Source organism: Triticum aestivum, chromosome 4B, assembly GCF_018294505.1.
Source record: "Triticum aestivum cultivar Chinese Spring chromosome 4B, IWGSC CS RefSeq v2.1, whole genome shotgun sequence".
NCBI lineage: Eukaryota > Viridiplantae > Streptophyta > Magnoliopsida > Poales > Poaceae > Triticum > Triticum aestivum.
Genome location: NC_057804.1, coordinates 307580203 through 307595326, shown reverse-complemented (window position 1 = coordinate 307595326; position 15124 = coordinate 307580203). Strand labels below are relative to the sequence as shown.

General features: G+C 41.4%; 1 protein-coding gene across 1 annotated transcript; it reads left to right on the top strand.

The window, feature by feature from the left end:
* The first annotated feature begins 2287 nt into the window (after positions 1–2287).
* Positions 2288–6457, top strand: LOC123090090 (proline-rich receptor-like protein kinase PERK10). The gene is made up of 5 exons (XM_044511552.1): positions 2288–2738; positions 3101–3219; positions 3679–3887; positions 4301–4362; positions 5940–6457. Exons 1-5 carry the CDS (start codon positions 2288–2290, stop codon positions 5972–5974), a joined length of 876 nt encoding a protein of 291 aa, XP_044367487.1. The 3' UTR covers positions 5975–6457.
* Positions 6458–15124: the final 8667 nt, after the last annotated feature.

Below are 15124 nucleotides of genomic sequence, written 5' to 3'. Positions count from 1 at the left end.
TCTCCAAGGTGGCCGTCTCCGGCATGGCCAGGAAGCTCATGCATCCCGAACATTGGGAAGGGTCAGTCAGGCGCAAAGAGAAGAAGTGGCGTAGAAAAACAACGGAAGGAGGAACCCCCACCATGGCCTCGCAGACAAAGGCGAAGATAGCAAGCAGAGTAATAGATTGGGGGACGAGATGCATCATATGGATCTGGTAATGGGAAAGCACCGCATTGAAGAAAACGGAGAAGGGGGGAACCAGGCCCGCCCACAGGGCGACGGTAAATAATCGGACCTCTTTGACGATCCTGTCGAAGGAGGCATGGGACGCGGGCCCTACCGTCGTCCTCCCGCACTCGTTGAAGTTGGAGGCGAGCGCAGAGCGAACCTTCTCCAAGGCTTCCAGATTGAGTATGAGCAACTGGTCGACGGTGGGAGCAGCTGCCGGAGGCGAGCTGGATGAAGGCGCGAGTTTCTTCCCCTTCTCCTTTTTCGTTGGCGCCATGGCAATGGAAAGGGGGAAGAGCTCGAGGTGGATTGGAGGCGGCGTGGCTCAAGTGGTGGCCCAGTATGGCCCATCTTCATCAACCCACACTCAAGACCCTCGCGGGGTGAACAACGCAAGGCTTCCTCAGGAGCGGCCTCGCCAGGCAGGCTCGCGAGGAGGCGGAGAGATCAAGGCAAGGGTACCTCGCGAGGTGCTCGTGGCGCAAGCCATGATGATCAAGACCAGGCGGGCGCCAGGCGGGCGCCGGCCTGTGCAGTGTCCTTGTTTCCTCTTTGGTGCAAAGGGGGCAAGCACGGGCGTGGAGTACCGAGGCATCAGGCAAAGGTTACCTTTTCAGTGCATCGAGACCAGGACCAGCAGAGCGGCAGGATGGAGGTCACCGTGGAGCCCAAGGCAGCGTCATCGCTAGTGCCTTTGGCAGCCGAAGACCAACTTTAGCCAAGATAGCTTGTACTAGATGTTCCCCTTCAAAATTGTCGTTGTTGGCTCCCTTCCCGCTCAATATTTGGGAAGAGGACTAGGGCCTCTATATATAGAGCTAGCCACCACAGTAGGGGGCATCTCATAGAGTCCCCATCAGATCGAGAGGCGATCGAGCTCTCACAAGTAGTTCATCGTGCCAGCCCAAGAACACCTCTCGCGAGGCTGATCTTCCCCTTGTACTGTTCATCATCATCCCCTGAGGCAATCCACCACACCACACACTGGAGTAGGATATTACACCACAACGGTGGCCCGAACCTGTATAAATCTTGTGTCCCTCGTGTTGTTCATCTTTTAGCTTAGATTCTCTCAGAGTGTTTGGACGAGGATTGGTAGGGAGAAGATCTTTGCACGCACCGAGAGTCCGAACCTTAACGGTCTGCCGGAACCCAACATCCGACACGCCTCCGACAAAGGATCGACCAATCCTTCTCCTTCTCATGGTGGCGCAACCCCGACCGGCCCTTCACCTCCCGGATCATGGTAAGTTTTCCCAAGTGTTTTGCTTAAGAAATGCTTTGTTAGCTAGAAAATGGCATATAACAACCTAGGATACCTCAATAATGGTCTATAGCTAGCTTAGCTAGTTAATTTATGACATAATTAGCTCACTTAGGTACAAAATGGCATAACAACCTAGGATAGCTCAATAATGATCTATAACTAGCTTAGCTACTTCATTTATGACATAATTAGCTCACTTAGGTACAAAATGGCATAACAACCTAGGATAGCTCAATAATGATCTATAATTAGCTTAACTTCTTCATTTATGACATAATTAGCTCACTTAGGTACAAAATGGCATAACAACCTAGGATAGCTCAATAATTACCTATAATTAGCTTAGCTAAAAAATGGCATTTTTATCTACCTTAGTTAGAAGAAGAAGAAGAAGAAGAAGAACAAGAACAAGAAGAAGAAGAAGATTTGCAGATTTGCTTGAGATGAGGAAGCTAGCATTGATGGAAACTTGCTGCAAACTTTTACTTGTGCTTGTGCTTCCTTTTTATTTGTGGAAACTTGTTGGATATGTTGTTGGTTGGAAACTTGTTGGATATCTCTTGTTGCAAACTTATTGTATATATGGAAATGTTGGAAAATTGTATATATATATCTTGTTGGAAACTTATTGTTGAAATTATTTTTAAATGTGTACACACACACACACACACACACACACACACACACACACACACACACACACACATATATATATATATATATATATATATATATATAGGACAGGGCTATTTTGTTACCGGTAACAGAATATTATTCTGTTACCCCTCGGCCCTTATAGGACCCGATTACATGACCGCAACAAAACATCTAGCCGTCCCGAACAGAATAGAAAAAAGAGACCTCACCCGTTCCCACTTTCCACCTCCCCATTCCCGCAGCCCCACCCCCCGACCGGGCCACCGGCGCCGCCCCAGATCCAGCGACCGGCGCCGCCCGCGCACCCAGCCACCGGCGCCGCCCCTGGATCCAGCCATCGGTGTCGCTCCCGGACCCGGCCACCACCGCCGCCCTCGGACCCAGCCACCGCCGCCGCCCCTGGACCCAGCCACCGCCACCGCACTCCGACCAGCCACCTCCGCCGCCCCCAAACCTATCCACCTCCATGGGCAACTGTTGCCGCCACTCTGCACCCCCCCCACACGCACCCAGCTCTCGTCGTCCAACGCGCTGCTTCCAACCTGCGCGGCCGGGAATCAGCCCCCGCCGCCCCTACGCACTACTTCCTCCCGTGCCCGTCCTGGTATGGCGGTGACGCCAGTCCAGCTCTTCCTCCCTTCTCCGTCTGAGCTCTCCTGCCATGCTCCTTCACGCACGAGCTTCTGCCAGCACAAGTGCACGCCACTACACTAGTTCTTTTGGGGTTCATTCATCTGATTTTATTTTGATTCCTGATGTACTAGTTCAGATGAGGTTCCTTGCTGCCTGATGGATATTTGATAATGGTAGTTGTCCTCAGTGTTCCTATTTGGCATATGCAAGTTGTTTGTGTGCATGAGAAAAATCATCTTCCATATGTGGACTGACTAAAAAGTTGTGCTACACTTTTGTATTTTGGTGATTTAAGTCAACAAGAGATTCAATGCGTGTGGTGACAAATTGCAGAATTTCGAGTCAGACAATTGCAAAAATTCAGAGGAGACAACGCGAGAAGTTCAAAGAAAATTCAGACTTGTCAAGTGATGAAGGAGGAAGCAGCAGTGCTGCCGGGTCCAGGACTCCAGGTAGCTGTGCTCCCCCTGCACCCTTCCCCTGGATCCTTAGAAAAGCTCAAATATCTTAGAACAGATAGTTCAACTTGTTTCAACGGCATCTACCACAGATGGCTTGCATTTTGTGCTCCATGGGTGTTTGTTCTTATTCCTGAAAGAAAGAAAAAATGTATTGCATTTGTAGTTCCATCTGACATATAGTGCAATGACACAGAGAACTAATATATCGACAAGCAGTGCAATGACACAGAGAACATCAGTTCAAAATAAACAAGTATTTTGTTGTGTTTAAATATTTTGGGTGCATCACATAGTGTACTGAAGAACATAAACATGGTGTACTGAACAAACATACGCATTCACCTAAACATGCCAGCAAACCCTCTTGCTATACTCGTGCTTATACTTGTTTATTTTCTTGTTTGGAAAATGGTTTCTTATCCTCCTAACAACTTTTCTCTGTCGCTGCAGTGCCCCGGCCATTCATTGACACCATCCTGGGTCGTTCAACATGACAGCGCCAAGCCGTTCGATGCCCATCTCGGGAGGTGCCCATTGCAACTTCCCCCCCCCCCCACCTCCCATTGGATGTTCATGCTCCTTCTCTTGTGTACATTCAGTTCAACATCTGGTGGTTTTTTAGTTCACCTTAAATGTGCATTTTCAGCTTCATCTTGCAGGTATGATCATTCTCTGGCCCGCTAATGTCTTTTGCAGTAACTTTGTACAAAAGCGATATAATGTTTGTCACTCTGCAATGAATAAGATATCCCTATGATACCGCGCACTACCGCCTCAGAACTTGCAATGTCTCCAGGAATGTTACTACTGAATTGTTCTTTTTGAGTTCATTTTGAATCCATGTGCCATTGTGCTATCTTTTAAAGGTGTTTGTTGTAATGCAAAAAATAGTTTGTAATACCAAAAACCAAACGCTAGCAAAAAGTTCATGCTTAGAAAGTTTGTACGTTCATACATAGAAACTTAATAAGTTCAGGAAAAAAATTGAAAACAAAAAGATGTTGACTGTACATTGCTACCAATTTATTTATCCATACCGAAGCCTTGATCTCTTTTTTTCTTATCAAAATAGGGGACTTCTTGTCGAGAGCACAGCAAATGGATCTCTGCTTCTGGCCGCGGTGGGAACTCCAGGTATGCTACTTGTGTTTGCCTGATTGTTTTTGTTTACGGAAATGAAAATTATTGGAGGTATGTTGGGCAAAATGAAAATTACAGTTGAAGGAAGATTGAGGCTTAAAGTAGAGACATTTTGAATAATTTTTTTGATAATGTAGTAGCAGAAAAACATAGGGCAGGTCTTGTAGTTTTGAACTTTTGGATGTGTATGTGAATTTTCAGTCAAGTAGCTTTTCAGATCAAAATGATGTACAGTTAGTCGCTATATTGCTCAGTTCATGTGCAACCATTGGAGGAGTTCAAAAAAAATCAGAACTCATCCATTCCCATAAAGTTCTATAAGTTTTCATGTGTGTGTTGCTACAAATCTGAAATATTTTTCCAATCATACTAGTACTAATGCAATCACCTAAAAAAGTTGAAGAAAAATTATGTAATTTTGGTGCGTGTGCTGCTACAAATCTAAACTTCTTGTCTAGTCATTCTAGTACTGATGAAGATTGAGCTGACTGAAATAATATACTGCTACCAGATAAATTCAAAACAAAGACAACTGCTAGCCCCAACCCTCTTGGTAGAAAAAGAAGTTCAATTTTATGTGTAATGGGCCACCGTAACTCATGCCACTCGATTGGTCTGTTGTCTTTCCAACTAGTCATAGCAGTAAATGATGAACACAAGTAGATGATTGTGGTGTTTAGTAAAAAATCCTTCAAGTACATATGCAATCGAGCGCAAGTTCAACATCATCGTCTAAGAAGGTTCGCAGATATCATCACGAGGAATTCATATTTTGAAAAGGTTCATATAAGAAACCACATGAAAATACAGAGAACAAAAAAAGATTCAAAGAGTACAAATGCTCCTGACAGGACTATAAGTCTTTGTGTACAAATATTAATGCAGGGGAGCGAAAAAGTTAATAGCATTTCTGCCCATGAGTGTTTGTATTTATGCCTGAAAGACAAGTATTATGTTCCTAGCTCATCCAGTTTGTTTGAATAAGTTTCTTTTCCTATATAAATAATTTTTCTAGTTGAAGAAGTACATGTGCTACTCTAGATGAATCTCCTGAAACCTCCAATGGCACTTCTAAGTCTAAAACCTGCATGTTTTAGTGTACATGTTGAAACTGCACTAATTTTGGTGTGTATGCTAATTTTGATGTCTTTGCCTGATTGTTTTTGTTTATGGAAATGAAAATTATTTGTTACATGTTTCCTTTTTCATCCGTACCTCTGATTGTTTTGGAGAACAGAGATGGGAGCAACATGCAATTTGTGCTGCATGTTCACTGAAAAAGTTTGGATCCTGACCAAATTATTCTTAAGAAAATTATTCTGACTTGGTAGGCTTGGTAGCATAATTTACTAGGCAGAAATATATGCAACTTGTACATTTCTTGACTGCCAATAATTACTTAGGTCCACATAGTTTCAGAACCGAATGTCAGAAAAATGATGCCTTTTCAGTTACTGAACATTACTTGGCATTTGAGCCCTCACTATTGTCAGAATGTCAAAGCTAGTGCAATCCTATATTTTATTCAAGTTCAAAGCTAAACATTTCTAACAGCTTATTGCTCCTTGCAGGATACACACTATTCATCGCATTTGTCATCGAGTGATTGCACACTATCTTCGGAAGCTCATCACCCTGAGGAAATCAGCCAACACCTCCCAGAGAGGAGCTTGAAATTTTCCAAATGGAGTTCAAACGTGAATTTGAGAAAATGATTCCTCGGCTAAGTTTAAAAAATGGCATTCTGTGAAGTTCGGCTATTCAGCCATGGACTATTCAATGGTGGAGTTGCAATTTTGTTTCTTCTGTACATACATGAACTGAATGTAATCAACGGAAAGAAACATATGTTGATTCTCCAAGTTAGAGTTCATTTTTATTTTCTTACAAGTAGCAAAACTTCCTGTGTAGATCAGTACAACTTCTGTGCGATCTTGTGTTACAAATCTTGTAGTACTATTTTTACAGGGATCTTTCTAGTACTTTGTAAAGCAAGTGTAATCCATTTGTAAAAATATGGCAAAAGACATCCTTCACTCTTGCAGTCTTTTGCAAAAAAAATGTTTTAAGTTCAATGGATGCCATCGAGAAAGTTCAAACATTTGATATTCATGTGCTCAAATTCTCTACCTAAATGTTATTTTTTTGTTTGCGACTCGTCTCATACTTTGCGAGATGAAAAAATTTCTCTCCAGGTTTTCTCCTCTTTATATGAGTGGTAAATGTGCTCTCTCCACTCTCTTATCTATTTTGGTTGATGGCCCTGTGGACATAAAAAAATTGTATGGGAAAGTTTGTGTAGTACTAGCATATAAGTTCTAGAAAACTAAACAAGGAAAGTTCAAACAAGAAGCTCTATGCACTTTCCTGTCTATTTTGGTTGATGTTCAACGAGTATTACTAGCATATAAGTTCAAAAAACAAACCGCAATCAGTTCCATGAAAATGCAAAGAAGTTCAAAAAAATATAAAAATTTTCTAGAGTCAAGTACAAGTGCTCATCCAACACGGTTAAAAAAATCTGGTCCGTCCATGTATTACTAACATATAAGTTCAAAAGATCAAACGCGGTTAGAGCGTCTATTGAATTCAAGAAAATCCTAAGAAGATCAGTACAAACTCATAAGGAGATCAGTATGAGTTCAAGTGATCAAGTAAACCTATTAATCACTCTCTCAAGTGTGATGAAAAAATGGGCAGTAAATTGATGAAAAAATATCATCGAGTTCAAAACACGCCGAGACACGCGATAGCCACCCCAGTTCGGGTGTAGTAAGTACCTTAGTATGAGTTAAAAATGATGTTCCGTTCGGAATAAAATAAATGGCAGAAATTCAAATTGTAAAGTTCAAGCAAAAAAAGAAACCCCATGAAAATCCTGCTTAGTAAGTACCTCAGTACAAGTCGTAAAATGAGAGAAGTTCAGAACAACGTTGTCAAAAAAATGTCGAGTTAAAAAAACACATTTTCTTTTTGAATAAAATATATCTCAGTTCGATGATACAAACCATACAAGTACAGGTTGAAAACTTATGAGAAAAATATTACCGAAAAAACAGAGCAAAGTCTAGTTAGTGAAAACACACTTAGTACAAACCCATGCAAGCATCAGTACAAGTACCCTTTTTCGGAACCATTCAAAATTACTCTACAAAAAATAGCTCAGTAGAAACATACACATATATCAGTACAACTACTCTGTTTTTCAGACGAGAAAACAGAAAGATCCATTATGCCGTATTCTAAATTACTCTTAAACGGTTGCGAAGTAAAGAAAACGTTCAACATGACTAAGTTTCGCATTTTCGATAGCAATCCAACGGTATATTATTTGCCATATTTCGACAAACTTTTTTTTAAAAATTGCATTCAAAATCAAATTTGACCGTATTCAAATTCGTTTTTAAAGCGTAAGGAGTTAGAAAAACATTTCTATACGAAAATGTTGCGCATTTTCCATAGCTTTCCAACGCCGTATCATTTGTGTCAATCCGACAAACCGTTTGCAAAAAATCACGAAAATACGTTTCGCCCAGAATTTCACCGTTTTTCAAATTACTTTTAAATCATATAGAATTAGAAAAAACAATACATATATGGAAGATGCGGATTTTCACCAGCTTTCCAACGCCATCTTATTTTCTCAACTCCGACAAACCATTTGAAATTTGAGTCCAAAATACGATTCAAGTTTTCGGTTTTGAAAAATAACGGTATTTTCAAAACTGCTCTTAAACCATAATGATTTTGCAAAAACGTTCAATACACTTGAAATATGGTTGTCAAGAGCTTTCCAACGATATATTACACACCACGTTCCGACAAAAAAATTACAAAAAGTTTTTGAACTAAAGAAGATGATCTGTTAAACACAACTGAAAGCATCAGTTCAACTTTTTTCAAAACATCAGTACAACCACCTGAAACCGTTAGTTCAAAAAAGGTAACAGAATAATATTCTATTACGTGTAATATGATAGCCCAGATGTATATATATATATATATATATATATATATACATGTGTGTGTGTGTGTGAATTTAAGAAAAAATAGGGGCTATATAGACACTTTGCCGTCCGCCAACAGACGGCAAAGCTGCCACGTGGCAGCTACCTGTGCAACCTGGGAATTAGGGGCTGGCCTATTTGCCAGATTTGTCGTCAGCCAGCAGACGGCAAAGGCCTTTGCATCTCTGCCGTCTGCTGGCTGACGGCAAAGCACACTGTTAACCACTTAAAGGACCTGAAGTGTCATGTGTGTCGTCCAAGCTCTTTGTCGTTTGTCAGCGGACGACAAAGCCCTTTTCATCTTTGTCGTCCGCCAGTGGATGGCAAAGAGGCCTTTGCCGTAGCCTGTTCAGCCGGACGTGTCGCCGTCAGCTGGCTGACGGCAAAGGTCTTTGCCGTCCGCCATGTATGCCTTTGTCGTCAACCTTGGCAGATGGCAAAGTTCCTGATTCCTATAGTGTCTATCCATAGTTTTCTACCATCACTCTGGATTTGTGCATGCACTCCTTACAGAATCTCACTATGTTTTATTCCGATGCATGTCAGTTATTGTACACAATGGAACTGAACATGTAGAGCAAAAGAGACGAGCCTTGCATGGCAATAAAATTTCATGCAGACGTCGCTCCATGGTGGGCGCAAAGGCAGCCCCCTCCACCCATTTTGGATCGTAATCAAGAGGAAGATAACTGTTCTGCGGGGGATTCAGAAGGAGAAGACCACTCCGATATACCCCCTGAGGTCTTCGCTCTAACTTGGCATGCTGATGTTGGTAATATCATGCACATGGTGCCTTGCATTGCTTACTGTATACATCAAATATTTCATCTTCTTAGTTTATACATGCTTTGTGTCAATGCCATCTGTTTAGTTTCTTTATCGTATATGTGAATCATGCAATGCCATCTTGTTTAGCCAGGCATCATATATGTGAATTTTGCAATGCCACCCTGATTAGCCAGTCATCTTATATGTGAATTATATCATGCCATCATTTTTGTATTACATGTTAAATTTGTCAACAATGTTAGTACATTCAATTACTCTTCCTGTGCATCAGCCATTCGGCACGGTCATGGAAAAATCTGGAGTGGAAACAAGGTCTTCAGAGCAGACAATGCTATCTGATGAAGCGCATGTCTTGCTGGTTACGGATAGCTCCTCAAAGGAGGATGCAGAGACACCAGTCCTATTCCCCCCCCCAAGGTGCATGCTCTAACTTGGCAGGGTTATGTTGCTCATATCGTGTGTATGGTATCTTGCATTGCTATGTCATTTTCTTAGTTTAGACATGCTTTGTGTGAATGCCACCTATTTAGTGTCTAATTACCATATATGTGAATTATGCAATGCCATCTTGTTGAAAGACATTATATATGTGAATTATGCAATGCTATCTTGTTGCAAGGCATTATATATGTGAATTATGCAATGCCATGTTGTTTATCCAAGCGTCATATATGTGAATTATATCATGCCGTCCTTTTTTGTATCTCTCATTGCATTTGTCGACAATGTTTGTATATTCAACTACTCTTCCTGTGCATCAGCCATTTGAATTGGTGATGGAGAAATCTGGAGTGAAAACAAGGTCTTCAGAGCAGGCAATGCTACCCGCTAAAGCAGATATCTTGGTGGTTACAGATAGCTCTTCAGAGGAGGATTCAGAGGCAAATGACCAGTCCTATTATGCCCCTGAGGTGTATGCTCAAACTTGGCAGGGTTATATTACTCATATCATGCATATGTTGTATTACAATGCTTAGTTTTTACATCATATACACAATATTGAATGTCATATCCTTAGTTGACACATCATATATGTGATTGCCCTCTGCTCACTTGCTTAGTATATAAATCATATATTCGAATTATATCATGCCATGATGTTTACATAGACAGCATGTATCTGAATTATGGCCTGCCAACCCATTTTCTAAAGACATAATATAGTTATATCATCTCATCCTGTTTACATAGTCATCATATTCTGAATTATGTCATTCTATCCGTGAATTGTATCATGCCATCATGTTTCCATTGACGGCATGTTTGTGATTTATGGCATGCTAACCACTTTAATAGATACATCATATAGTTATATCATGTCATCCTATTTACATAGTCATCGTATTTTGAAGTATGTCATTCTATCCTGTTTAGTTAGCCATCATACATGTGAAATTGTGTCATGCTATCCTGTTTAATTAGCCATCATTTATGTGAAATTATGTCCTGCTATTCTGTTTGGTTAGACAACATAAATGTGCATTATTTCATGCCCTATTTTCTTCCCTACTATCCATTGCACCTGTCTATCTTACAATGTCTGTACATTCAATTACTTTTCTTGTTTATCAGCCATTTCAATTGGAGGGGGTGATGGCAGTATCTGTGGGAGTAAAAACACGATCTCAGAAAAGATCATGCTACCTGTCGATGCAGATAGAACCACGTTGTACTTGCCCAAGAATCAGCCCCACCACACATAACACAGACTCACGTAGATTTTACCCCTACCTAGTTGGACAGAGAACTAGCTACACCCCTTCTAACCGCAATCCCAGCATATAGTAATCCAGTTCCAATTGACACAGCACCGTCTCCACCATAGAGCACCCAAACACGAGCAGTTACCAAGGCAACTACAGTGCCCAAAGCACGAGGACTACTACTCCGAACCCCAAGTCAACACTTAAAGCAGAAGAAGAATTGTTCTCAGGTCAGGTTCCGTAGCTATGGTTCATACTACTGTGCTCTTGCATCACTGTATTTACTCATACCAACTAATTTCAAATTTGAAGGATGCAATTGAAACTCCAATGGTGCAACAGGTATGTTTTAAACTTGTTTCTTTAATGGTTTTCTATTGTAACTTGCTCTATGTTGATTTCAGTTTCAATTGAATAAACAGTTATGTTCTCATGCCATGCACATTACAAGTGTTGTTATTGTTGTGTAGTTTCCCACACTTATATTATGTCTATGCTGCTTTGTCTTAAATAGATATGATTCGAATTGTATCTATCTTGATTTGACAACAAAAACTAGAATGATATAGACCATACAGTGACCATACTACATAGATACATTTTTGTTTCATGTTGTTATCCTATCCACCTTACTACTGAACTGGTTTACCAAAATGAGTTTCATATACAACATTGTAAACCTGTGATGTGTTTGTTTGTTTCTGTTTTAGAATGCGGATAAAATATTGGAGAAGAGTACCCCATTATGCAATGGTAAAGGAAGTAATGCAGATAAGGTTCAAGATAGTGAGACATCCCTGTTGGTCTCCAAGAAAGCTGATAAAAACTATATTGAGGACACTAGGACAACCCCAAAGTCCTGTCTTGATGTAGTGTTCGAGTTACTAGCTACTACTGCTGGCACCAGCTCTTCGAACTCGCTGCCTGAATCAGTTCGGCTTCTTGAGTCTCAACTTCAAGTTGAAAGACATCGATCAGAAGTTATGCGACAGGAAGCCAAAGGACTGAGGAAGTCCCTGCAGAATTCAGATGCATACTTTCTGGTGCAACAGCAAGTGCCAGAGGATTTAAGCGCCAAACAAGAGAAAGTTAATAAGCTTGCTAAGCATCTTGCCAGCATTATGGGTGTCCAAGATATTGTTTCTTGAGCTCTTCTGAAGTGGTTTCAGTTCTGGACTTGTTTTGCTGTGGCGTTTATTTGCACTGGTCGCCAACTTTGACAACCAGTGTATATGATATGCTGCTTTGTTCCCTATATTTGCACTAGTGACGAACTTTGATGCCCAGTGGATGTAATATGTGTAATAGCCGTGATAGCCTAGTGTAAGTTGCTTGCTTATTTATTTCCTTATGTTCTTGTTTATTTGTTTGCTTCTAGTCAGTGCAGTTCTTTTTCTGTGGTTTGCTAGTGTCCGCAATAACCTATTTTTTAAAACTAGGCCACAATAACCATGGGCTACATATTTACTGTAGTTACCATGGGCCTCCTACGGGCTGTGAAACAATTGGACTTCTAAGGGCCGTAGAAACAATGGGACTTCTATGGGGCGTAGAAACAATGGGCCTTCTACGGGCCATAGACACAATGGGCCTTCTACGGGCCGTATTATCAATGGGCCTTCTACAGGACGTATGATCGATTGGCCAAACATGGGTCAATAATAGACCGCATTATGGTCGTAAACAGGTATAGTTGGAATCATCCGTTCATGGGCCGACCATAACGGGTCGTCATTAATCGGTCGTATTTGATGAAGTTATGAAAATGGCCCAACGTATTAACGGGCCACAAATGGGCCGACTGTAACCACGAGCTGAATTTGGCCCACAAGCAGAAAATAATAGTAACGGGTCGTAAGTAAACGAATGCTGGAAATGAGCCCAAGAATAAATGGGCCCTGAGAAGGCCAAAAGATAACATGGGCTGGAAACGGCCCAATGGAATAAAGGGCCGTTAATGGGTATAAAGTGATACATTGTTCACTATGAGCCAGTTTCACCATGGGTCGTTAATGGGTCGAGAGTTACAAAGGGCCTCATATGGGCCAAAAGACGTCATGGGCCATACATGGGCCGGAAGTTAAAACGGGCTAGAATCATATTGGATGGTCCAGATGACGCTGCTGGGCCTAATTCGCATAGGTTGTAATGGGCCCTGGTTTAGCGGGCTATAAATGGGCTATATGCGAACAGGTCGTTAACAGGCTTTCCATGGGCCGGCCCGCCACCTTTTGACCAAGTCAAACAGGTCGGCCTTTTCACAAGAATGGGCCTCTGTTGGGCCGTGCCACGTGTCGACATATCATAGGCGCCTTTAGTCCAATGAGTGGATGACATCTATCCCAGCGGTGAGCCGACACGCATTTCCCCCAGCCAATGGTGATTTTACACGTGGAAAATCCCCATTGGTCGAGGCTGTTAATGGGTTAACAGATTCAAAACCGGACCTGATAGCTTAACAGCGAGCCGTTATGGTGCATGCCACGGGTCAGTCACCCTTGACGAAAGCACTTCTATGACGCATGATTTATCATCATGGAAGTGGACACTTCCATGATGATAATTTTGGTAATGTCATGGAACACTTCTATGACAACACATGTATGACTATCTTGATTCTGTCATAAAATCGTCATGTATGTACATGTATGACAGAAAACGTGACCTACTGTGACAAACACGTATCATCACGGAAGTGTATTTTTTTGTAGTGTAAGCATACCGAGTTTTGTTTCTTGGAGGACCAAGACACAAGAGATCTACCAAGAAATTTACACGTACCCGAACTGAACTTTCTATCAACCTTGTCACCGACATATTCCAAATGGGAGTAGCCAACAAGGTCAAAAGAAGACCTCTTAGGGTACCAAATACCAAAGTTTGGTGTATGAATTAAGTATCTCACTATCCTTTTAACAGCCTTAAGATGACATTCTTTAGGGGCCGCCTGATATCCTGCACACATGCACACACTTAGCATAAAATCGGGATGGGAGGCACATAGATATAACAATGAACCAATCATAGAGTGGGTAAACCTTTTGTCAACCGGTTTGCCATCCTTAGTCAAGTCAAGATGTCCACTAGTAGGCATGGGTGTTTTCATACCTTTGCTTTCTTGCATGTTGAACTTCTTGAATAGGTCCTTAGTATACTTTGTTTGAGAAACAAAGGTACGTTCCTTAGTTTGCTTGATTTGCAAACCAAGAAAGAATTTGAGTTCACTCATCATAGACATCTCAAACTTCTCTGACATTAGCCTTCCAAACTTTTCACTAAAATGAGGGTTAGTCGAACGAAATATGATATCATACACATAGATTTGGCACAAAAATAATTCACCATTAACCCTTTTAGTAAAAAGTGTAGAACAAATCTTCCCAATTTCAAAGCCTTTTTCAATAAGACACTTGGTCAAGCATTTATACCATGATATAGGAGCTTGTTTAAGACCATAAAGAGCTTTGTGAAGTTTGTAAACATTATTAGGTTTCTTAGGATTGACAAAGCCGGGAGGTTGTTTAACATAGACTTCCTCCTCAATTTCACCATTTAGAAAGGCACTTTAATGTCCATTTGGTATAAAGTGATATCATGGTGATTAGCATAAACAAGTAAGATGCGTATGCACCCAAGTCTAGCAACTGGGGCATATGTCTCACCATAGTCCATACCTTCGACTTGAGTGTAGCCTTGGGCGACAAGACGGGCCTTGTTGCATACAATTTTTCCATCCTCATCTTGCTTATTCCGAAACACCCACTTGGTTCCAATGACATTGTGGTTGTCGTCCGCCTTTTCAACCAAAGTCCACACTTGATTCTTTTCGAAGTTGTGTAACTCTTCATGCATAAGGTTCACCCAATCTGGATCATCAAGAGCTTCTTCAACCTTCTTAGGTTCAATACTAGAAATGAATGACTAATGTTCAAAAAAGTTAGCCAAACGAGTTTTAAAATGAGTAATTCTCCCGGTTTGAATATCATCGAAGATTTGTTTGACAGGACTTGTTTTGGTCGGGGTGGAACATCCTCTTCATTGTCTTCCTCTTCTTCTTCTTGTCCTTCTTCATTGTTGTTGGCATTGTTGTTCTCTTGTGGAGGTGGCGAAGGAGGTCGATGATGTTCATCTTGTTGTACTTCCTCATTTCCTTCATCTTGACATGTTCCACCTGTGGATGCCTCCAAGTCAACTTGTGGTTCACCTTGTCATGAAGTTGAGGGTTTGACTTGAATGGGCGAAGTACTCTCCTTAACC

Excerpts from the sequence above, each read along its gene's own strand:
- LOC123090090 (XM_044511552.1), top strand. The coding sequence starts at position 2,288 with ATGACCGCAACAAAACATCTAGCCGTCCCGAACAGAATAGAAAAAAGA. Across the intron at positions 2,739-3,100 it reads TTCCTCCCGTGCCCGTCCTG|AATTTCGAGTCAGACAATTG; the intron begins GTATGGCGGTGA and ends GACAAATTGCAG. Across the intron at positions 4,363-5,939 it reads GGCCGCGGTGGGAACTCCAG|GATACACACTATTCATCGCA; the intron begins GTATGCTACTTG and ends TGCTCCTTGCAG.